The following is a 25,719-nucleotide window of genomic DNA, read 5'->3' on the forward strand; positions in this document are numbered from 1 at the left end:
GTGCTTTTTTTTGTCTAACTTTGAAAATCTCTGGAATCATCTAAGGCACAAAAATATTTCTACCCCTAGTGAACACATCCATCTGCAAGGGGCATCACTTGGTTACTTAGTTTGAAATCAAGTAAGAAAAAGCATATTTAAAACTTCCAAAAGTAATTTAAAACTTTTGAGTACCATCACCTTCAGTAAATGTACACCAGAAACTTACCTTTCCATTGCTACCCAAGTAGAAAAGGAGGTTATCTGGTTCAGCAGTTTTCACATTGAGTGTTAAGGTGTTGTAATTTGTAGATGAAATTTGGGGTTGATAGGCACGAATGCAATCTCTGTCTGCTGATACTGCAACTTTAATCTGGGGGGAAAAGAAGAAGACAGCATCTAAGCAAGTCTCAGTGTACACAGCACTCATTTGTGGAGTACGTACTTAGCTTCTGACCAGCAAATGCAAACCTTTTGCTGAGCTCCTTCCAAGCAATCTAAGTATTGCTACCTCGGTTAGATTTTTGCAAGAGATTCACAACAGAAAAGTATGAAATCTGTCTTAATACACTGACTTAATTGGGAGGTTTGAATCAGTAAACAAACTTTTCAAATGCCTCAGAAAATAAGTCTTGGGTCAGAAGATCATGTAGCTGCAAAAAGCCATGTCATAGTATCAGAAAATAAAGATATTGAAATTCAAAATGTTTTAAAATAAAGGAAACCATTTCTAATCTATATGAAGAGATTTTTTTTTCTTTTAAACACATTAAGAAGGCGACTGCAACAATTCTGGTTATTTCAAATTTATAACAGTTTACACAATATTAAAAACTACATTTGTGAATATATGGCAAGTTCAAATTTTTAAAGATTAAATAAATAATATTCCTGTTGTCATATCCCCAAGACCACTGTTTAGTAAACTGATGAAAAATTGATCCAAGCTAAATGCAGCCAAACTTCCAGCAGCTTGGTAGCTTAATGACAGAAAATCCATCTTAGCAAGAAAAAAGCCTTAATTCCTTTAACTTCATGGAATATACCTGTAACTGCTAAATGCATATAGCATGCGTGCGTGCATGCATGCATCTGGACACAAATACATAAAATTTCTCTTGTGTAGCAAAAAATTACAAGCAAACCAACAAACAAAAAAGACTAAACAAAAATACAAACTAACAAAAAACCCAAACCCCTCAAAAAATCCTAACCAAAACCCTTAACCCCCATCCCCCACCCCACCCGCCCCCACCAACAGAACAAATTCCCCCAAATTGGAACCCACAAACAGAACAAATTCCCCCAAATTGGAAAAAAGGACTTCGCTAACACTTTGTTTCACCTTGCCAGGAACTTTGTGGCTTATGACACCTCAGAAAATACCATTCTCTTTTTTTTACAGTGGATTCATTAAGCTTCAGTAGACTGTGACAGAGAAGCAATAACCATATAATTAAGAAGATTTGCAGAAAGAACTGAGTGCCTTCTTTAAAAAAAAAAAAACATCCCTAAACCTTACAATAGCATATCCACAAGTATGTCAAAGGCATACCAAAAATTACTAATTGCAAAGTAATTTTCATATTTCTCTCACAGTTTAATGAGATCCATAGTGCAGTTGATTCACTTTTGTTGTCTTTAAGGTAGAAGAGATTTGAAAACAAATACACTGTCTTAAAGTACTCTGGATACTCAGCTGCTTCTTGCAAAGAACATATGGACATGACAGGCCATAGATGGCAAATTTATTCATAGAATCAACACTCTTGACAAAATGGTACTTGATGTTATATGGAGCACCCCACATCAATCTCTAAATAACCTCAAAAATTAACATCTCGTACTAAAGAGAAAAGATGTACCATCCTCTAATTTGTCTCCTTCTTATCAAAATCACTCATGACTACTCTCTGGCATACTATGTTTCATTAATTTTATAGGAAACAGAAGAAAATAGCAGATAAATTACTAGCTGGCTGTTCTGAAAAACTCACAAATGCAATAAGAACCTTGATGCTAAAATCTTAAAATGTTGCCAGTATGATTTTAGCATCAGTCAGTGCTCTTTGGACTTCACTGAGACTCTGCAACAACAACCAGGTACCTTGAAAGTAAATTTTAGACTCCTTATCTCAAACAACCTCCCTGCTAAAAGTGAAAATTCATTTCAGTCTGGGATGATAGAACTTACAGATGCTGCCTGCTTGCGGGCCTGGCTGATAAGTTCTTTAATTTCAGACAGGTTTCTGTTCAGGTTCTCCTCTAGCATTTTCAAAGGTTTGAGTCTATCCAATAAAAGACTTGCTTGTGCTTCAACTTCTTTAACTTGTTTTTCAGCTGTGAATGCTATGGAAACATAAAAGAAATGTTGAGGCAGGGTGAAATTGCTAAAATACTTAGCCAAGGTAGCCAGCTTGTGATCATTTTGGTTTCAGCAACTTTGAACATCAGTAAGGGATATACATTCCATGTGAATCCTCTAGAGGACTTTTTTAAAAAAGCTAGCCTATTTTTACAGACTTAGGAATAAACTCTCAGTCCATCAGACTCTTATTTAATGCCTGTTAAAACTGAATATTAATACTGCTTCTACAAGCAGTAACATTGCCACAGAGCAAACTTACCAGCTTTTGATGAATCAGTTATGAGTACACTTGTTTTCCTCAAAGTGTCATTAACTTGGGACAATGTATAAGATGTATTCATTAGCTTTTGACTGAACTCCCCAAAGTGACTTAAATCCACCACAGCGCTGGTGTTTGCAGACACAGCCAGCTCTTTCACTTCCAGCATGTATTTCCTGGTATCTGTAACACAGTTCCAAGGTTAAAAAACATTCAAAACTTTTATACATACTTGTGACTAACAAATGCCTGGCTTTGTAACAGCAGCTACAAACATTGCCAAAATACTAGGAATGCCATCAGTTACATTCCTGTCATAGTAAGAATTGTATTCTTTTTTCTTTGGGGAACTTGATTCTGCCTATCTCATCAGGAAGTTTGTATGAATGCATCAGGCTTGTAGTGTTTAAATTTCCTAAATGACTGTTGGCACCCAGAGAAACTTTAGTCTGAGACTGAAGATTTGAATCCTGTGCAAAGATGGTGAGGCAGAAGGTCTGTTACACCCTCTGGTTTTGGCTGCAATCACCTGTATACTGAGCGTACCACCCCCAGTCTCAGCCTGCCCCTTATACCCTCTGCCCACAAGAGTGAGAACAGATGGCAGCTGGCAAAAAAAGCCTGACTTAAAGCTCCAAGGATCCTCCTTCACCACTCTCTACACAGAGAGCAATGCCACCATCAATCCCTGACCAGAGGAAAAAAAAGAGACAACTTCAAGAAATGTAACAACAAAGCTGAAATCAAACAACGTTAAGCTGTGAGTCAAGGAAAATGCTCCTGTGATTTTAATGACTTGATTTTCAAGGTGTAGTTTAATGTTAGATAGCATCCTGCAGTTCATATCCAGTGTATCATCACTACTATTACCCTTTAGCCTGAGTTAGGTCTCTGAATTACAAAATGGGTATTTTAAGGCTTTGAATTGAGCATTCTAATCCAGATTCACAGTAGAATCAAACAACCCTAGCAAGAGGTCTTTATCAGTGTTTTTCTAAGTTAAAACACATTATTAAGTTTGACAAAGTATTTTGAACCCTCTTATTAACAACTTCAAAGTAGTTTTCTCTATTAGTTTCCGTGAACTTTATGTCTTGCCTTTATTCAAAATAATGATTGAAAAAAGGAATTATTTCATTTTAGAAAAGGACAGAAAATAGATTTTAATCAATTAAATGAAGTCCACATTTACAACAAGAAAACAGTTACATGCAGGCTGTAAAATTCACAGATTAGTATAAACAATTTTGAAAGAAGCCAGAAAAGAAAGTGAAATCTAAGACTTCCATATGTAAATTTCTCTGCATGTGGGATAAAATATTCTGTAACTTCACTCTCCTTACATATCAGTGCAATTATATTTCTATCAGAGCCCCTCCTGATTTACAGCAATGTGAAATGTGAATCAGACTACAGACCTTGTATTATAACCCAATTATGTTTAATGGGTTTACTGAAAAGAATGTAAAATATTTAGGAGGCTAAATGAAGTCTCCAATATAGTTTATTGCTAGGTCTCTGCAATCAGATAATGAACAGGGTTTTATTACAATTGTACCAGAGAGTTCTGTAATAAGGAGAATGTCAATATAAATTTCACTTACTGCTAGGCAATGTTCTGAGTGTCAACAGAGAATCATTAAGTTGGTTGCCAATTTTATTAGTACTTTCCTGAATCTTTTCTACCTTTTTGTTCAACCCATTCAATCCAAATAGAAGTCCTGTTGAAAGAAATAACATATGCATAAACAAATACCATACAACCCACACAAAACCAAAGTATTCATTTATCTCATCAATGGAGCTTTTTTTTTCAACAGAAAGAGCATTTTACAAACAGGAATGCAAAATGAATGAAGTATAAATAGATAGCTCCTATTGGCACTACTCTGTTCAAAACTCCCCTTTTTTGGCCAATTCCATGAGACTGAATGGCTACAAACAGTGAGGAAAAGGCTATAAATGAAAATTATTCCATAATTGTGAATTCTAATAATTTTTACATTTTATGTTATCTAACAGGAGCCAAAGAAGTGGCTTTTTTCTATATACTTGTGATCTGTTTGCAGAATCCTCTCATTAGAAAATAAAATATGTAGACTAGAAAGAACAAAAAAAGGTCATTCTGTCCATCTGAATTACATAAAATTTACAGATATTTATAAACCACTGGTATTGCAAGACAACACTATTTTACATTTACAGTTTATCTCTGTGAAACATTCCCTTTCTGTCCAATTTTGTCAAAAATTGAACTTAGGGTTTGCTTCTGCCCCTACACAAAGCCTTTGTCCAAAATGCTCTTGAATTTTCATGGTGTAAGACTTCAATGCCTTGCTAGTATCTTTGGAGTAATAAAAAAAAAAAAAAAAAAAAAAAAGTATTTTTTCAGTTTATGTAGACAAAGAAATTCAGCTTCTTTTTTTGTATTTCATCTGTCCAGCAGGAACAAAGAAAAAATATTAAGATTTAAACATGTCATCTTACATACCTGTGTCATCCATGATTTATTAAATAAAAACAAATGAATGGAATTTTCAATAATTATGCTTTCTTTTTTGTCTAGTACACAATCTCTAATGCTTTAATTCATAAAGTTTGGAAAAACAGCCATTGCAAGCAATCCTTATAGGTAAATAGGGTGCAGTGAAGGGCAAATTTTTAAAGATTTACAGAGAAAAATTTTATTCTTACCCAAAAAATGAAAATACTATGAGAATCCATAAAACATTATTCTTAATTGCATGATAATATGTATATAGTCATATATATATATATATATATATATATATATATATATTTAGGCTCATTAAAAAAAATAAACTACACAAAAAAGCACAAAACAGAAAATGGGGAAAATAAATAGAGGCAGAAATATGAATTCTATAGAACTGACCATCACTTTTTTTCTTCTGACTTTTAGCTTCATTCTGAAATTTGGAGCTAAGCAGTAGAGTTTCTTTTCCGAGAAGACTAAAAGACTTCTCTGGCTAAAAAACACAGACATTAAATTACCACATATGAAAAACAGAAATTCAACTGAAAACATTTAAGTATTTGCAGACACTTACATAAAGTTATTGAACATTTTTGTTATTTATAAAATATTCTATTAATTACCTTTTTAATCATCCATTAAAAAATACAAGTTGTTATCTTTTATTCAAGAATGTGACATTGAATGTCTTTGTGTTTAATAATTTAAAAAAAGACAACTGTGAAACAAAACCTACAAAATGTTACTTTTAATACTGCTAGTGATTTAGTGTTGTCTTTTTGAAATTCGAATTCCAGACCTAATTCAAAATTTCCAGCACTGAGAAATTTAAAGTGAGATATTTCAAAATCACAGATTTAGAATCATTCTTTTACCTTTCTCCAACTGAAAAAACCTGAAAAAACACTTTGAAGGATTCATGCTGTAGACAGCCTTATTAAGACAGAGTGCTATATAAAAACATACAAGCTCATACAACAATGTCAACTATTTTAATCACTGTCATGTAAATGCATTCTCACACAATTGCTTGTGCAGGTATAATGTGCATGACAAAGCGACGTGAAGGGGAAATAAAATTATAGGAAACTGTTAAGATCAGATTGGGAACTGGTCTGGTCTTTCTAGCCTACTGTTTCAGTAACAATCTGATAATCTTTGCAGGCAGAGGAATGGTAGATGAGACACAAACATACATTTGTTATGAAATGTCCTCTACTAAGCAAAGTAGCTGTGGTTAGGAATATCCAGATAAAAATGGAAGAGGGATAGGTCAAATAAGAAGATCATTAAATAATTCCAAAGGTGGAAAGGAGCACTAGAGGTTTGGGAATTTAAGTTATACTGGAATAAATGTCAGATGCTTGACATAAACCCTCATAGAATCAAGTTCAGTCCAGCTAAACATGCATTAGACATCAAAAAGCAAACAAAACAAAGGGCAAATGGTACTGTGGCAGAGAGAAAAGCAAGTTAAACAGAACTTGAAATGTGGTGTCATTACTGCCTTGGAGTAGGGGTTCAGGATACAGTACATACTAGCTGGTAGGACAGGCTGCCATCAAGGACATGCCTCCATCAAGATGACTCAAGTTTTCAGCAGGTGCAGAAACAACTAGAACAAATATTCCTAAATGAGAAAGGGGCAGACATAAATTAAAATACTCATTTTGATACTTACTAAATCCAAGGGGCCATTCACAGCTCTAGATGCATCATCTGCCAAACTCTCTGTTCTTTCAATCACACTTTGAACACTGGGGTGAGTGTAGATAGCAGCAGTTGTGTTCAGGGTCAAATTTCTCACTCTAGAAAGGTCACTGAATAGACAATTAACAAGCAATTCTGTTTTCAGTCAAGCACTAATTTCCATGTCTTCAATTACAACATGCACATCTCTCCAGAATACATGATGCACTCTGGAAAAAAACGAGCACACCTTGCCCAATGTTGCATAGGGGCTTTCAATTCATTATTTTGAACTGAAAGGAGAAGACAAAAGGTTTTCAATTATGGGGCTTTTTTCTATTTTGTTAGTTGCTGGTCAGTTTTGTTCCATTCCATCTCTTTTTTTTCTCCTATTTTGTTCCCTTTTGTTTATGTTAATTTTTTCAATTTATAAAGACCCTTAGAACAAACAAATCATATTGCCTAAACAGAACAGAAACAAGCCCCTATTTGAAACGCAAAAATTAAGTACAGATACAGGATCTAGGAGGAAATCATAAGCATCTGAAATCTAATCTATATTAAATTTTGCTTTATTGAATTTATCTGGCTGTGGTGAGGTCAATAATTGCTTAATGTTACTCCAAGCAAAATTTTCAGTTTTCAAAACATGTGTAGGGAATTAGTTTGGTGAGTTAAGCCTCTACCCATTTATGTTAAATCTGACACTAATGTAAATCTCATAATTTTGTAATTTTTGAGTTGATCACCTCGCTAGTGCATCTGCAAGTCTTTGGAACTGGGTGGCATGTTCCTCAGCTCTGTATACCAAGTCAAGCACTCCTCTCACAGACATCTGCATCACCAGCTCATCCACATGATGTCGCAGTTTGGTGCTCCACAGGACCAACCCATCCTGGTGGACTTCCATGTTCTGCAAAAAAAAAGTTTCCCTTTTTTTTTTTGGTTTTTGTTTCACTAGCAAAATAAACTTGAGAGTCTCTAAGACGATGTTAAAACTTGAGGACTTACAAATGTAGAGTTCTCTACATCTTGGGCAAGAGCAGCAGCATCGTTCAGTAGGACCATCCCTTCTTTAATGAGCATGGTCGAGATTTCTTCACCTTCCTTTATTTTTAGCTTTTTGTCCTATAGCATAAATCAAGTGTTTTATAATAGGCTGAAAAGCCAGCTATACTGATGAGTTCACATAACATATAATATTGTGATTTTCAAACAGGGGTCTGGTTTCCTTTAAATTTTTAAAGTATCATATATATTAAAACATTTAAAAATGTTTAAAAAGATAAAATATCAGCTTTTAAACATAATCACATACTCGATATTTCTTATGCAGCAACACTGACTGTCCAGTCTTACATTTAACTCTGCCAGGTTGCTGGAGATGAGAGGAAACAAGCGATGGGTCTCATTGATGTTCGTGAGCGCCTCGTTCACCAGGTCCTGGGCATCCTGCAGTCTGCTGTTCTGCTTTGATAAGAATTGGCTTGCATTCGATTTTAGTTCAGCAAGTTCCTGCTGGGGTTTGAGATACTCTTTCTGAACCTGGGTCAACAACTTTTCTGCAGCTCTGAAAAAGGAGAGGAATCAGAACTTAAAGAAACAGCAAAGGGAGAACTTAGGTATGGATTTCTTAAGGAGAAAATGGTGTCATGTGAAATAAATTTCTATGCATCTTCCTACTAAAGTCTGACATTTTTTTCTAGAATAGCACACATACACATGGTAGTTTAGTTATTCATCTTACCACACAAAATGATGACTGCCAGGGGAGAGGACACTAATGCAGTTCATAACCTTTGCATACAATGACTAGAGGGGAAAGGGGTGAGTATGAATCACATTTGTTTGGACTTGATTTGGGACATACCCGCCCACATCAAAATCTCTGTGAAACGTTCCTCTGGAAGTACTCTATATCCTAATTGTAGTGATTCATATTTTGAATGTAGGATCAAAACATCATTTACGAGGATTGGCACTGGAAAGAAACAAGTAACCAGAACTGAAAGACATATATGCAAGAGTCCAGAAAAGTTTAAATATCAAATAAAAATAGCCTCATTGAAATGAACACTGATATGAACAATCTCTGCACTTATATTTTTAATCAGCAACAGAGATTATTGGGCAAATATTAAATTCTCCCAAATTTGTCAGTTGTTATTGCTTCAACTGTTCTATTTTGGAAAATTTGCATCTTCATCTGAACACTTTCCAGAACCAAAGGAACAGAAATGAAAATTATCCTGAAAATCTGTTCCTCTGTTTCTCTTCATTTCAGCACATATGCTGAACATTGCAACTTCTGTAATGGTATTTTTACATAAATGTTTGTCCTTGTTAATCTGACTGCATATAACATAGATGTTTAGCCAAAGCGAAAGAAACCTAGTTGATTTCACAGTTATATACAGCAAAATGCATTCCATCTTTCTTACTCAACAGCAGATGTGCATTTGCATGTATGTCCTAAAACTAAAAATTCAGAGTCCCTTCAATCAGAAGCCACAGCCTTAAAAAAGTTACAACATCTAAAATATTTTAGAATTCAATAATGGCTTCAGCATAAAGTCAAAAGGTTATATTCCAAATCGTCTGGGACCTTTTCCTTTCACGGCAAATGTGTGGAGACCTCCGATACAAATGCTGCCTAAAGTACATTATCACAAACTCAGTCCACTGTGAGTCCATGTGTCAACATCTACTCCCAAAAATACAGACTAGCAAGCTGCTTATTTAAATAATTTTTGAATTTACAGCTGCATTGCTTAAGAAATTCTGCAGAGCAAACAACCTTATAGAACTTATTAGCTCTCTTGTTCGATCTGTCAAAGGGCCCTTATCAGAGAGATTTCAGAAATTTCAACAGAGACTATGATTGAAAAAGTTAATTTGCAAACACCTATAACAGCTCAAAAGCTGTTGATGCTGAAAGTCAGAACATTCTGTTACTATGGAACAACCCATTTGGAGAAATATTTGAAGTTACTGATAAGAATAATTGGTACATTTCTGGTCCATTTTCATGTCTATATAGTTTCTTTACAGTTCTATATTCAGCAGGAGAGTCTGCTGAACAAAATGAGACATGGTACCAACACAGACACTCTATCCTACTTAATCAAAAGCACTTTATAAAAAAGTTCAAATTTTCAGAAATATTCTACTCCGGTATAAATCCTTGTCCTTGAAGCCAGTGCTAGCATTTCTACAGGTTTTGGTGTGATATGGCATTGCTTAGTATTTCTGAAAGTGGAACAAAATTTTGCTGACTTTTGGAACAGTAATTTTTTTATCTTGCCAAGTCTGGCAATAAGCACTTATAATGACTATAAAAGCCATTTCAAAATAGCCTTCAACTGGGGACAAATCAAGACAACAGAATCCAATCCTAAGCAATGGCTGAGAATGCTTTAAAAATGCCTTGGTTTTATTTGCAGATCTTTGTGTTACATATTCCAGTGGCAATCAATTGTCACATCCTTCAGCAGGCCTGAAAAGTCCTGGGCTTCCAATTGACTGAGACAGTTTTCAGCCAAAACCAACACAGATGTGTTTTAGGGTCAGATCTGAAAGAATCTGAAATCAGTGAGTCTTTTGACTTACTGCAAGGGAATTTTGTATCACATCCAAGTTAACAGGCTTTACTATTGATTTTACAGACTTCTAAAAGACTTTATTATTGATAAAGTATCACTTGGGATGGCCAAGTATCACCAAATCATGTAACTCCAAAACAAAGTTCATATAGCTCCATCTGGGCTAACTATCACACTGCCATTTATTATGACAAAATGTTTCTCTGGTTACCTCTTCAAAAAAGCAGTGTTGTATGGCAGAGACATATGTGAAATAAAGTTTTTGGTATAATAGGCTTACTTTAGGACTGTGGTAGCATTATAGTGCTGTTGAACAAAATCCTTCTTGCGCAATGCATCCAAAAGGGCAGAAATATCATCCTGCAGGCTCTGAGATGTAGCATTTGACAGTGGCAGATCCAGGCCCAGTGTTTCATTTAGTGACAAAGCAACTTCAGCAAGTACTGAGTAGGAGAGTAAACCATTTAGTCATACCATTAAAAAAAAAAAAAAGAACATATTTGAATCCCCTGTGCAAACTGCATGCATTTTCCTGAGGCATTTTCCATGTAAATAGGACTTTAAGAGTTGCAAAGGACATACCCTTACTAAATTTTGTAAAGAAATGGAAATATCTTATAAACAGGATACCTTTGATGGTTGAATGCACTGTGTCAATAAAGCCAGTCAGTTCTTGACTTTTATTCCTGGTTTTCTGAGTCATTGTATCAAGTTGCTGAGCTTTTTTCAAAAATCTAGTTGTCTAGAATGAAATCAGAGATGATATTTTACAGTTCTCCTAAAACACTGATTAATTCTTGTCCCTTGTCTGGTTTTTATGTTTATTTTCTTAATATTGAGAACTTTTTAGTTTAAGGAAACAATGCTTTTTGGTAAGGTAAATCTAACTGCTTTACAAATCTATGATGCTTCCATCCTGGCAGATGCCTTAATTGTGTTTAAAGTTCCAGACTCTCAGATCAGACGTATCAATTATTTCCATAATCGGTAAGCTCATAATTAGCAAAGCTATTTCTTTAATGAAGTAAATATTATATAATTTTTTCAGATACAACTAATGTTTGTTAAGAAAATTACTGTTCTGGATACATCAATATTAATGCAACACAATAACAACACTCAGTGGAAGCACCTGGTTAGATTCTCTATACATGGCCAGAAAATTATAAGAACATTTGGTCAGCAAATGAGATCCAATGGCTGAAGTACTATGGTCTATTTCCTACCTACAATTATTCTCCTGTTAAGACTGGATAAAGAATACAGATTTGTTGTCTATTTTTTTTTCTCCTGAGTTAATTTTAAACACAATTCTGCAGGTATCAAGGACTTTTTGGTGAACATTCAACTATGACATGACTTTTAATTAGCTCCACATATGAAAACCAATGAGAAGAAAGTAACTCACTCTCTCCAGTTTCAGGATATTAAATGAACACAGTACTAAAAAACTTAACAGAAACCATGTAAACCTCCTGTACAATATCATAAACCACTGTCATTTGCAGAAGATTTCCACAAAGCAATTAACTCGCCTTTTTCAGGAAGACTACAGCATGGACTGAATTCCTTCACTGAACTCTATAGATTTTAATTAATTTCTGAACAAATCTCTAGCATTCCGCTATTACGCTAAGAAATCTTGAATGATTTCTCCAGATAGGCTAAGAATAAAGAAACCAGCACCTACCTCTTCATGCAAGTAATCAATTCCTCCTGATAAATTCAGAAGATTTTCTTTTGCTGTATCTAACGAGTAAGTTGGGTCTTCTCTAGGAACTATAGACCTCTATGAGAAATGAGAAGTGACAGCTCATTGTAAATTGAAGACTTTGTTGTGGATCCAGAAAAGTTGGGAAGAAAATAACTATGCACACTATTTAGATTATTTATATGTTAGAAAGGACTGATTTTCAAAGCACACAAGATGACGTAAATTGATGACATACATAAAGTTCATGCAACACAGTGTACCATTTCTTTAAATAAGCAAGAATCCAGCCATGTGTTATTGTTAATTGAGTAAAAAGGAAGGAAGCAGCAGTTCTGCATTCCTGATTCTCAATTTCACCACAGTCTGAACTGCCCAAATAAACTACTTTGAGGAGTTTCAAGGCCCTTCAAATTAAATATTTCATCCAGTACCGTAGCTGCTATAATTTCAGCGGCTGGTCCTGTCAGAACAGCTGCACTAGTGTGTATCTATAAGGATGACCCTGGAGATCAGCAGTCCTGTGGGTCCCTTTGTCAATGAGAAAGAATAATAGGCTGTCTTTTCCCTCAGGGTCACCTCAAACCTGCTCCATACAGCAATAAATAGATCATTGTACCCAAGTCTATCACATTTGATACAGTCAAGACCTGTAAGAGAATACCACTTCTCTAAAGATGCAAAGAAACTTAGGGACATCTCTTACAGAGAGAGCAAGTCTATGAAAGTTTATTTTTAGATTTCAGATGTTTCAGAGCCAATAATCATAAATATCATTATATATATTATTATAATATATCATAGTAATGATATATTATAATAATATATTTTTATTATATTATATATAGTATATATAAACACACACATGAAAGTAAAATCCAAATTTTTTAAAAAGTAATACACAAGAGTATCCAACACCCTTGTGTCAAATAGAAACTTCAAAGTCTTTTCCTCAGCATGAAAAACAAGTGAAAGCAAATGCTAAATCTCTTGAGCCTTAAAGCCCAGTAGGTTTCTTTAAAAGCCTAGTTCAAAAAAGCAGGACAGGAGAGCAACCAAGTTTAGGTATAATCAGGAGGAGTAAAGCAGAAGACTTTAACTAGAAAAACAGAACTACTGAAGTCTTCCAATGGACTGGAGGTGCAGAAGCAATGAGGAGTGGATAATCTGATTTGATAACATTGTCATTACCAAATGACCCACTGAAAGGTACAGAAAAGAGGAAGTACTCGTGTTCCTGAGCTACCAGCATGAGGCAGAGGCAACACAGTGAGGGGACGGCTCTTCAGGGAAGATTTGTAATTCACAGAAATAACCTTGGGGAATTTCTGGCCTCCAGCCACAGTTTCTTTGCTACAAGGCAAAAGGCAAGGCAATCTTTAAATGTCAAGAAAAAGGGGAATACCTGCTTCCAAACAGAGAAAAATTTTAAGACTATCAACTTACCCCCACAATTAAGTTGTTTAAAAACACCATGGCCCAACAAAAACAAAATTACATGAGTCACAAGAAGTTTTATATCACTTTAAGCATCCCGCTTCCAAGAAAGTGGGATCTGGCTTTGATTTAATTTTAATATAGAAAAAAAGTATATACTAAAACTTAAAAAGTAAGGAGAATGTAGAAGATTACTTAAGTAGTTAAGATGAACTTAGTACAAACTTACTATAGTTAAAGTTAAACTTACTTAAGAAATGAGTAGAAAGTTAAACTGCCCTTATTTTCACATAAGATTTGACTTTTCTTTGCAATAAAGTGCTCAATAAAAGCTGCATATGAATAACGTTTCCAAGTAAAAGATGATGGTGCAGGAGCAAACAAACACAAACTAATTATAGAAAGCAAGTGAATTGTATCCTTGAAGTATTACAATAGTTCAATACATTTATACCTTAGGACATAAAGGAAGGGAAGCAAAACTGAAGCTTTCAAACTAAAAGGTTAGCAACTAAAATTAAATTATGAGTACCTCTGCTGAAGCATAAACATGGAATTTAATCAAGTTTGCCATCAATTATTGTAATTATTAACATTTTGAAGGACACTGATTCGAACTTATTCTGCCTTGTATCGTAAATACAAAAAATATAAATCAAAATTTTAATTTGCTGGATTTGGTGGCACAAAAAGACTCACATTATTTTGATTTTCTTGTGATATGGTGAAATACAAAGAAGATGGCTTTGTTTCTGACTTTGTTTTTGACTATTGCTGAGAAGACTCTTACCAATAGATGTGCTTATTTTTAGTAGTCATGAAGCAGGGAGGTTCCTGTTTATCTCTGTTTTTGTGCAGAGGCCACATGAACCTATTTCTCAGCAACAATAAATGACCTACAATCACAAAAAGTGGTATTTCATGCTTTGTTTAAGGGGGGGAGGAGCTGAAGGGAAGTTAGCATCAAGCAGTCTGAAAGTGTCCAACCTGACTTTAGTGTCCTGAGATGAAGGATAGAGTAAAGCACTTGGACTGCCACACAGCCAAAAAGAAAGCAAACTCCTGCGCCCCAAGCACCCTTGCTAATGGAAAAGCAGCCTGCCACTCCAGGGAAGGACCCAGGGAAGTCTAGGGAAACACCCTCTAAATCTATGCCATGGCAACTCTTTAGCAAAGGGACCAAAAGGGGAGAAGACCTGGCCTGCTCTTTCTATTTCACCACTGAAAGTTAATCCCCTTGCTAGCCGGATTTAAGAATGGACATAATCTAGGTGAAGCACATACATACAGCACATTCAGAAATCCAGTTAGTGATTGAAAAATATATTAATCCATTTATTTAAATGCCAGTGCAACAGATGAAAAGAAACTTATACAGGCAGCCAAATAAGCTATATTTCCACAGCAAACATAATGGTCTTAATCTGGTATCACTCACACATACTCAAGCTATGAACTTCAGGAGGCCTTCTGTCAAATTACCAGCACCTGTGGGTGGCTGTAAGTTTTGCTTTAAAAGTGTGACTGAATATTTCTGCTGTTTATGTGTTCATTTACCTTCAGATGTTGTGTTGCATTCTCCAATTCAGACAATATCCTGTAGGGCACATGGTCAATACCAGTGAGGTTCACCGAAAGCATGGCCTCATTGAGATTGTCCAAACTCTTTAACAAAACTCCTGTGCAATTGTCATCACAAGCTAAATAAAAAAAATTAAGGAAGCAGTATTAATATTAAAATGAAGACAAAAAAAAAAAAAACTGCACTTTTGATTTAGACAGTATGTATGTACCTTCATCTTTTGAGTTAAGAGTGATAAAGTATAATAACTCTGAATGTACAGATTTGTAGTCTTGCCTTTCCCTTCTTGCCCAAGAGTGAACTTATTCCAAACACATTCTCCTTAGGTTAGTACACATTAGAGCCCTATTGGTCCTGCTAACTATTGAGCTGCTTGCTGTATTATAAGCTTATTGAGCCTATTTAGCTATTTTGCAATAAATCCATGTTGAAGCCACTCAGTCAAACAGGTATGGCAGACAGGAAATTCAAGCCTACAGTCCCGTAATTCCATTTATTTCTCATATTTTTTTTATTTATACAAAATAAAACCATAGTTCTAAATCCTGATTCATTATAGAAGTAGATTGCTGTACTAGATGTGCCTTTCTGCTACTCACACTCTCATAAAAAATTACAAGAGAAATTATAGGGGGAATATGACTACTTATTGGCAGAGAATGCCTGTAAACCTGGTATAATTCCAAAAGTATTATTACAGAAGCCTCACATCCAAAGGGTCAATGACATAGGAATTCAAGGTTTTGAATCTTGAATTCAAATCAATTGAATTGATTCAATTGAATATATAATATATTCATATATTATATATTCATCATATATATATATTCATCATATAATATATATGATATAATATATCTGTATTATACAGTCAGCAAAAGTCTTAAAATCATCTTTCCTTAAACTTGTTTGTAACACTAAATAAGCCAGTTTAAGGATTAATTAATTGCTTGGCTGATGTTATGATCCCTACTGTAATTTCCTCTGTGTTCACAGAATGGTTGAGGTTGGATGAGACCTCCAGAGAATACCTTCTCCAGACCACTCTGTTTTACAGAAATATTAGGTTGTTAGGGTTTCTTTCCTTCACAGAAAGAACAGGGCCTGACATCATAAACCCATCCAGGGAATACCCATGTGCACATAAATACCACTGGAGCGGACCACAGCCCCTTGGGAAAGTAACCAATTTAAAAAGCACCTACACACACACTCGTCTTGCAGCAGAAGGTGCCTCGGCTCACACTCCTCGCAGAGCTGTCCCGTCACGCCCGGCTTGCAGAGGCACTGCCCAGTGGCACCATCGCAATCCCCGTGAACAGAACCGCCCGGATTGCACTGGCACAGGCGGCAGCTGCCACCAGGGAGCTGAGGGTCACCATAGTAGCCAGGGGAGCACCTACAGGGAGGAATGGCGCACTGAACATCATGGGATATCCATCATGACGTCAGATGTTACATTTACTGATAGCTTGGGGTTTTTATTAATACTTCAACAGTAGCTAGCAAGTCACTCCAAGTCCTAGAGCGCTCATTTATACACTTATTTATGAACACTGAATAATCTGAGTAGACATATGGCTCATATTAACCAAACTGTTCTGGGGAGTTGGGAATAAATTGGAACATCATGTGTAACTCACCTTTCACAGTACTGTCCTTCATATCCTGGGAGACAGGCATCACAGTGGTAATCCTGAACACCTTTCAGGACACAAGTGGGACTAAAACTAGGGGAAGGATAAACAAATACCTGCTATCATACTGTAAGCAACAGTTTAATCTGTTTAATCTGATTTCATTTCTCTGGAATTTGTACTTTAAGTAAGTTAAATTTGCTTTCCCAATGCAGCTCCATTACTGAAGAACATGCTAGAGCACATTATGGCCTTCCTTTGAAAAGGTAAGGCAATGTAAAATTGATGGTGTATGATATGGCTAATGCATGTATTTAACTGAGACTTGCATGAAGACACCAGAATTGCTAGACTCTCATTCTGACTCAATTATACAAAAGGAAACACCAGATACACTCAAGCTTCTGAAAAGAACCCAGCATTTTGTTTTTCAAAATACAAAGTTAACTGTTCCTCTACCAAACAAGCATGTGTATAAATTTCAGACAAAAGAGTATTTGTTCTTCCCCTTGGACTGACCTCATGAAAAGCTCCTGCATTGAGAGGGGATGGCCTGAATCTTTGTAAATACAAAAGTACTGTTCTCTGAATGAAGAAAGAGACTCACATTTGATACTAAACAATGTCACAGCAACTTAGCTATAAAACAGTCTGTGTGTCTGTTCTAGTCTTAGAGAACAAAAATGACTAATCTATCACCTAATCTTTTTATTTTAAAATTTCATAGTGTTACTAGTACAGCTTAGAATGCAAGCTCCATTTACTAAATAAAAATAGGCAGCATTCAAATGCCAAAAAATTAAGAACACAACAATAACCAGCCCCTACTGTCATAGTGTAGGAGGAGCAGAAGGAACAGGAGGATGGACGAACAACACAAGAAATGGGAATAGTAAAATGTACAGTGGATTTAGTAAGTTCTGGTTACCTGACAGGGTTGGCTCTAGGACAGGCACAAGGAGAGCAGTCATTGGCAGATCCAGTTACTTTCCCATAGTAGCCTGGGGCACAAGCACTGCAGTAATCACCAACTGTGTTATCGCTGCAGTTCTGAGACACAAAATTCAGATGGTTTAAAACAACAGCAAACGACAGGAGTAACTTTATCTACTTTATCAATACATGTGTACAGTTTCCAACAATGATCTCTACATGTCACTACCCTCTGGTCATCATTCTCTAAGTGAAAAAAACCTTATGCAAACAGAATGCAGCATATTTTTTCTTATGTCCAAGTAAAAGAAACAAGCAAAAAATCCTAAAAAAAAAAAATCATATACCTCCTAGTGTGCATTTTAGGTTGGTTGATGAGGTAAACAGTAGCAACGCAACCTCCTATTTTATGGGAGCAGAAGTCAGACAAAACCAACTCTCTTGCGTACACTCAGCTGGAAATGTCTGAGTAGTAATCCCAAGACACAGATGACTTGCTAACCCTCAACAAGAAGCTAAGAGGAAGAATGATGAATATTCACCTCTGTGAAAGACCTATGCATCTTAGCCTTGTAAAAGTGAGAACCTTAGCTCTTACTCATGAGATACATACTTTTGTAAAACCTGAAAGCAAAAGAATGACTTAGAAAAGTCTGAAGGAGTAAGGAAACTCACTTAAAAACTAACTTCAAGAATGAATTCAGCAGACATTGACTTTGAACCAACCCAGTCACCACTGGAAAAATAAAGCAACTGGGGTAAAAAAAATTAGAAAAAAATACTAAGCAATGCCAGGCAATTGACTTAATATGCCTTATTTTGTTAGCTGAGAATTTGCTGTCCATAGTCTGTCAGACCACAAGAGAGAGGAAATGTGCTAGTCATATGTGACCTCTCTTTGCAACCTTTGGGAAAAATGAGAAAAGTGAGCAAATCAACTTAGCTGAGGCATATCCCCACAATACTGTAGTCTCTGGGCATTAAAAAAAAGCCTCATTAAAAGCTGCCCAGAGGATTCTCTTCCTGAGAAAGAATTTACCTTTAAGTCTGCAGTGCAGTATGGCTTACTGCATCCTTTATTTCTTTTTTTTGTGTGCCTAAGCAGACCTTGTACAGAAGCCCAAAAAGTCTCACAGAAAAACAGATAAATTCAACCAATATAGAAGTAATATTAAAAGTAAAATTAAAACTAAAATAATTAATGATTTTGAGTATGTCAGTGCCCAAAATCTTGCTAATTTTACTGAATGGACCATACGGGAAGCTATTCAGATTTGCCATTTTTCAGAGTTGTACAGGGAAAAAAATCACATTTTATCCAAGTAGTACAGCCATATACTTCTCCTAAAAACTCCTTGGACAGCTTACTGCCATTTCCCTCTGGTGAAATCAATAGAAGAATGTATAAGATGTACATACCAAGCACTTCCCAGTGTCAGGATCACAGCTTTCACTGTGGTTGTTGCACTGGCATGGCACACAAGGTGCTATCAGAGTGTGAGGCTCTCTTACACTGAGTTCTGTATGCCTTCCCCTGTAGTATCCTGGAGCACAGCTCTAGTTGTAAGGGGATAGTAAAAATTGTATTTAAAAATTTAAAAATAAATAAAAAAGTAAAATTTTAAAGAAATTATCACAGCTATCAACAGCAATAACAATTTTTAAAGCCATTAAAGTATTTTTTTTTTAATTTCACACAATTAGACACACAAAAAGGATTCAAGGGTTCAGTACCTGGCAGGACAACCCAGTGTAACCAGCAGGACACCTACATTGCTCTACAAGATGTGCTAGAGGTCTGCCTAGATGCATTTCTTCAAACTTGACTGCAATTTCCATTGAGATATTTGCAATTCTACAAGATATATGCAGAAGAGAGTGTGAACATCTAAAGAAGCACGAAAACAAGATCTAAAAACATTTTCATGTTTCAAGGTCAGGGCTACAATACATAATCTTCCATAATTTCCCATGCAAACATATCAAAAAACTGAACATTTTTTACTTATTTATGGGATTTAAGAATCTACAACCAAACACATCAGAAATTATTAAAAGTAATAAATGTTGATCCCTCTCAGTCTGGAAGACTTCCCAAACCCACCATTCAAGAGCATGCAATTCTTCCTCAGAAATATTGGACAACTACATTTGTCTCGTGCCACAATTTTGGACAGAGCTAACAAAAAGATAATTGAGGGCATATGAATCTAAAATAGCCCAAAATCTGGAGGGGGAAATCGAACTTCTTCAGAGGTGTGAAGATGTACAGACATTGGGTTTTCATTGGATGCATCTTTGCTTGTCTTGTTTGTTTCCAGATGGATGGAACGATGGATGGAATGACAGATGGAATGATGATAACCCATTCCCTCCCTCTCATTAGTAACAGTTCTGGACAAAATAGTAATAAAATGCTACTATTCTGAGGTAAGATGATCTTATTACCACTGCCCAGAGTGTTTCAAGCTACAGGAGACACCTAGATTGATACAAACCCAAGAACTTAGGGGACCATGTGCTTCAACTGAAAAAAGAAATAAATCAATATCCATAAAAATTAGATGGCAAAGGATTATTTTAGAAAATATAAAATATTTAACTATATCATCAGTCCTGCAGAACACTGCACCAGCCTCTGGTCCTTTGTGTGTTTTGATATCACAGTAAGCAGCAGAGTCATTTAGTGTTTCACAAAAAAGAATACAAGAGGGATTCTGCTGCAATTAAAAGTCCTAAATGTTTTCTTGTCAGAGGAAGAGCAAAAGTCATAAATAGGAAATTGCAAATTTCTCTGAGGTAAGTCTTTACTGTATAGCTCAGTTGGGGCTATTTGTAAATTAAATTACAGTAAATGCAATAAAATAAATAAATGCAATCAGAGGTTGCTTTACCTGCTTTGCTGTAATCCTTGGCCATAAGCTGCCTTGATAAGGATATATTCAACATTGCTGAGCACAGACATGAAGTCAGAACGTAAGACAGGCTCATCAGACACAGAGTTAAAATACTTCCAAGAATCCTAGGGAAATGTAACACATTATTATTTTTATTTATTTATTTTTATTATTTATTTATTATTAAAACCAGGAACATTCATGTTTACTTCAAGGTAATGCTGTGTTCCTGCCTGTGTTTTGGCTTACCTCCTTCATTTCTACTTCCTTGTCAGTCCTTACTCCATTTTCTGGAGAAGGGATGTCTACATAGATGACCAACTTGCTGGTGTGACCTCCTTTCATTAGAATCTGTGGCTCAAAATTTGAGGTTCCAAAGCCATCCAAAGCATAAAAGGCAACAGTATATCTCAGCTTCCCTCCATAGGCCATGAGCTGTTTGGATTAAAAAGTATTACTATTATTTATTCTAAGGTTCGTGCTACTAGTTGAAAATATCTTAACATCATCTGTAGACTGGGAAACTGCCAGACTATTGAAGAATTGGCAATAAAACAACTCAGTGGCTTTTCCACCAAGGTTAAATACATATTTCTAAAAAGCAGTTTCAGTTTCTTTATCTAGACCCTTTCAAGGTATGCACTCAATTTTCATTCAATTCCTAAGCAATAGAGATTCCATGATCTATATACTGATTCTAGTATCAACGTTGAAATTTTTTTTCGGTTTCTAAAATGAAACCAAATATATCATTGTTTCCTCCCCCATAGAAACTGTGAAGTAATTATATATGGGTGTTACCAATTTACAGAGTCAAGAAAAATCTTCTTAGGAAAGGGTAATGTATGTATATTGTTTGTGCTTGCTATATGTAGGTTCTATCACTAAATAGTTACAATATTATGAACTACAAGAATAGAACTAACACAGAAATATGTTATGAAGATAAAGTTACTATTCTAGAGTAAAGGAGTGTCTATCAGACAACAAGGTTATCTACAAAGAATTCCAATTATTTAATGTTCTTACCTGGTCTCCCTGAAACTGCTCTGGCAACTTCCAGTAAAATGTTTCTGTATTTAAGTATTTTCTGACTATGGCAGCATCCAATAAAACATCAGGAAATTGTGAAAATACTCCTTCCACTGTTCCAGTCAGGTTACTTTGAGCTACTACATGCAGAATAGCCTGATCTGGAGTTAATGTTATCTGCAACACAAAGAGCAAAAGATTCATTCAACAAAATATCCTGTTAACAATTTTAGCTGCTTTGAAACAGCTAATAGTCCATCTTAGAGTAATAAATGCCCAATCCAAAAAACTGGAAAACACATTTGATATTTACTTTTTTAAGAAGTGAAGAGTGAAATGCAAGTTTCCAGAAATAAGAGTATGAACATTTACCATTTGCTTTCTTTTCTGTTCTGACCTATGCCACTGGCTTCATAAGCCAGTCAGGACACTCAGCCTGATCCATTAAATGTGCACACCAGTGTGGTACCTAACATGAGGATAACAGCAAATTTTCTCTGTGTGATTATATTGCTTTACTTACAGGAATTCTCACATGGTCTTCTAGTTCTGAACAAGATGTGGACATTCCAAAACAGAAGCATGGAGAACATCCTAGTGCATTGTTAGCAGACAGACCAAAAGTTCCAGGTTTACATTCACTGCATTGTAGACCAAAAACATTTTCCTGGAGGATATTTTAAAAAAACGTAATAGTACAGTCATAATACTTCACTATATAAATGAAAGATGATTATTTTTTTGAATAAAAACTAGTTGCTACATAAACTACATAGCAGAATATCAGTTATTGTATACAATCTCTTTTACAGTGCAGTACATTACTTTTTTCATTGTTTTCCAATGCTGTTTTGCTTTCTTTCTTAAAAAAAAAAAAAAAAAAAAACAAATAAAAAACCAAAAAACACACACACAAAACTCCCCACAAACAACCACAGAACATTTAAGTTAAGCTCATATATTTCACTGTCTATCAAAAATTAGCAGCTATGTATTTCAACTCAAGACAGAATTTCCTGCCAAACCACATCTGGAAAATGAGCTCTAAACTGCTCAGTATGAATAGGAATCAAGAGACCTATTCCCAAGTGTCTATTTTTGCACTCAGTTCCCAATTGGTAAGGGGAACCTCAAGAAACACCGAAAACTACAGTCAATGCCCACTGGTACCTTTAACCAGTGATTGGACAGACACCTATGAAGGCACAGATTTTTTGCCTTGAAGTAAGTTTTCTATCACTCAGTTTTTCAAGCAATTATTCCCATCTTTTCAGAGAAATCCATACTATCTGTGTTTTTAATGTTTCCTTTCCTATATACAAGAATATCAGACTTCACTATTAGCAATGTATGTGAGTTATTCTTAAGCACCCTCTTTGATTCCAGCATAGGAAATTGATTTGAACTTGCAACAGAAATGTATTTCAAAAAACACTGAGATTCTCCATTTAGTATTTATTGGTTTCTTCCTATCATTATGATTTGAATTTTCAAAAAAGCAGGCTGTATCATCTGAACTAATGTGTTGTTCCCAAACCTAAGAAAACCAAATGTGTACGAACAGAAAACTTCACTGGTTTTCAATTTTTCCTGACTAATAGCAAGATCTGTCACAGGAAATCCTTTAGCAATGATCTAGGTGTACTCATAAATGATGCAGATTGCCTTTTGAAGTCTTTTCAGCCTTGTATCTTCATTGACTTTAATGCACTCAGTGTCTAGGGCTGAATAATTCAGTACCTTGCAGGTACAGATGCCAGTTTCTTCTTCACAACCACAAACTCCTTCAGTGTCGTTACACGTCTCTGCCTTGGTTCCACTCAAATCACAGTCGCAGGCTACACAGTCTGGGTAGTCCCTGTAGCCCAAGGCACACCTGGAACAGTCTCGCCCTCCAAATTCAATTCTGCACTGGCATTGACCTGTCAGCACATCACACTGGAGATTGGCTGAACCAGTGCCACTACAGTTGCAAGCCTTAGTGGAAGAGAAGAAAGGTTCATAATTAGTAGATGTTTAAAAAAAAATTACAATGGAAACAGTACAGTAAATTTTAAAATTACCCTTAAAACCCAATGTTTGTCAACAAATACTGTACAATAATAAAATGGAAGAAATTCCACACAGAAATGAGGTTGTTTGATTTGATTTTTAGCAAAGAACTGCATTTCCAGTAAAGAGTGGATGGCAAAAATTAGAAGCTTTGTTGGCTCCCAAATATGGGTAGGAAACCAAAGCAGTTGAAGGAATCCGTTCCAGAAAACAAAAATATATCCAAAATACTTAATTTACAGTACTAATAATTGAGTACAGAAAGTAAATTAAATAATGTTGTATAAATGCTGAATGAAAGAAATCTGTATCATCATTTTATAAATATGACAGAAAGGAAAATCTTAAAACTAACATTCTCTTAAGATTTCAAGAAGCATTAATAGCTTTTGCATCTTGCTCAAGCTACTTTTACTATTTGATGAGGAACCAAGAATCTCATTGCATCCCAAAAGTGGGAAGCTCAGCATGAAATGCAGCTCAGTACCAAAGGAAAACTGTTTCCTGGCAGTGCATCCTTCATTATGCAATCAGTAATATGAATCTGCTATTACAAACATGCAAAGTGGGTGCCCTTTATTTGTCATTCTTTTTTGAAGCAGTCTGGATTAGCCTTCATTCTTAATTTCTTATCTGTTGTTACTTCACAAGCCCAATTCTGGTCTGTGGTTATTTCTAACTGAACAGGCAAAAAGTACATTCCATCTATCATCATCTACTGTGAGCATTTTCCCTGAGTTATTTTCCTCATCAGCTCTCTTTGAGATGAAAAAGCCTTTATCTTGCCAAGACCTGCATGTCAAGACCCACAAGTTCTAGAAGAATTACTGTGTATCCTTTAGCATTCTTCACAATTTTGCTGGTTATCCACAGCACTCTTTGTATTAAGCAGTTTTTACTCTAGCACCGGGTACTATAATGCCTAGTTTTATACACTTTATGGTCACACAGGTTGACAGCTTTGGCTCTCAGGTATCAGTAAAGGCCCACAGCTCTGAAAATCAAGCTCTAAGATAGTAATATTTTACATGTATTCAATCCCTAGCTACTTGTGGTAAAGATAAATAAAGACTCTAAGATACAGTGCACTGTGATGCCAGTAGACATGGAAAGGATTGTAATCTAAACAAGACTACAGGTCTGCTACAATACTGCACCCAGAAATGGATACTAAATATCAAGAAAACATCTCGAAACAGTGCCAGATAAAGTAATCACTTATGCAAAACCAGACAGTCTGGGCATTCTGTGTTGCAAAACCAGACAGTCTGGGCTTCTCAGCATCTCCCCCATTTCATCCATGTAGAGAGTACACCAAGAGCCTCTCCTGGGTTTGCCAGAAGACATTGCTCCTGATCTTAAACTACCACATCTGACTATTCAGCATAGGGAACATCCCTCTGCTGGGACTATTATCTGGGGATCACTTTACTGTTTGTTGTATCAAGAAGGGATCTAAAATACTTTAGAGTATTTCACATTCATTACTGTGATGCTGCAACAAAAAGGAATGATAAATAATCTAGAAAAAGTGAGCAACAGCATATGACTGCGTTTAATTGCACCTGATCATTGGCAAGTGCTGTGGAATCAGCCTATGAAACTAACACCTCAAAGGAAATGCACAGAGACCAGCACATTGTATTTGCAGTACATTAGGTAAGAATGACAGTAAGCTGACAGCTAACAACGCCGTCGTTTAAAGACCAGTTGCCAACTATGTTACTATAAATCACTAAGATGGTTAACTCTGAAGACTTATTGGGAATAATTTATCATCCTTACTCTAAAAAATAAAGAGAGAAAAAGGGTACAAATTTGGCTGACACTTAAATACTCACTGCATGTAATGACAGACCTTGTCAAGTTGATTGTATTTGTGGTTTCTCCACTGAAGTTACCCATTACATTCATGTGATTGAGGCTTTTTAAAATCTCAACATTTATAAAATAGTTTGGACCAATGCCATATCTGACAGGAATTTACTGCATGAACCTAAAGGCATAAATGGTTGCTATTCCTTGGATTTGCACTGACTTTGCA

At 35.6% G+C, this 25,719-nt stretch overlaps 1 protein-coding gene across 1 annotated transcript in view; it reads right to left on the reverse strand.

Moving 5' to 3' along the window:
• Window positions 1-25,719, reverse strand: part of LAMA1 (laminin subunit alpha 1) — a 98,567-nt gene that overhangs the window by 17,944 nt on the left and 54,904 nt on the right. Inside the window, exons 23-45 of the mRNA XM_068192012.1 lie at window positions 23,364-23,600; window positions 22,147-22,290; window positions 21,621-21,800; window positions 20,841-21,026; window positions 20,589-20,716; window positions 19,429-19,549; window positions 19,114-19,251; window positions 17,690-17,811; window positions 16,768-16,854; window positions 16,330-16,523; window positions 15,100-15,242; window positions 12,085-12,183; window positions 11,025-11,136; window positions 10,675-10,837; window positions 8,152-8,362; window positions 7,804-7,920; window positions 7,542-7,705; window positions 6,785-6,923; window positions 5,503-5,596; window positions 4,211-4,327; window positions 2,607-2,789; window positions 2,174-2,328; window positions 209-352 (exon numbers count right to left, since the gene is read on the reverse strand). Coding sequence (XP_068048113.1) covers window positions 209-352; window positions 2,174-2,328; window positions 2,607-2,789; window positions 4,211-4,327; window positions 5,503-5,596; window positions 6,785-6,923; window positions 7,542-7,705; window positions 7,804-7,920; window positions 8,152-8,362; window positions 10,675-10,837; window positions 11,025-11,136; window positions 12,085-12,183; window positions 15,100-15,242; window positions 16,330-16,523; window positions 16,768-16,854; window positions 17,690-17,811; window positions 19,114-19,251; window positions 19,429-19,549; window positions 20,589-20,716; window positions 20,841-21,026; window positions 21,621-21,800; window positions 22,147-22,290; window positions 23,364-23,600 — 3,378 coding nt within the window. The remainder of the gene's footprint in view (window positions 1-208; window positions 353-2,173; window positions 2,329-2,606; window positions 2,790-4,210; window positions 4,328-5,502; window positions 5,597-6,784; window positions 6,924-7,541; window positions 7,706-7,803; window positions 7,921-8,151; window positions 8,363-10,674; window positions 10,838-11,024; window positions 11,137-12,084; window positions 12,184-15,099; window positions 15,243-16,329; window positions 16,524-16,767; window positions 16,855-17,689; window positions 17,812-19,113; window positions 19,252-19,428; window positions 19,550-20,588; window positions 20,717-20,840; window positions 21,027-21,620; window positions 21,801-22,146; window positions 22,291-23,363; window positions 23,601-25,719) is intronic.

This window comes from Anomalospiza imberbis, chromosome 1 (genome assembly GCF_031753505.1).
Source record: "Anomalospiza imberbis isolate Cuckoo-Finch-1a 21T00152 chromosome 1, ASM3175350v1, whole genome shotgun sequence".
In the NCBI taxonomy this organism is placed as follows: domain Eukaryota; kingdom Metazoa; phylum Chordata; class Aves; order Passeriformes; family Viduidae; genus Anomalospiza; species Anomalospiza imberbis.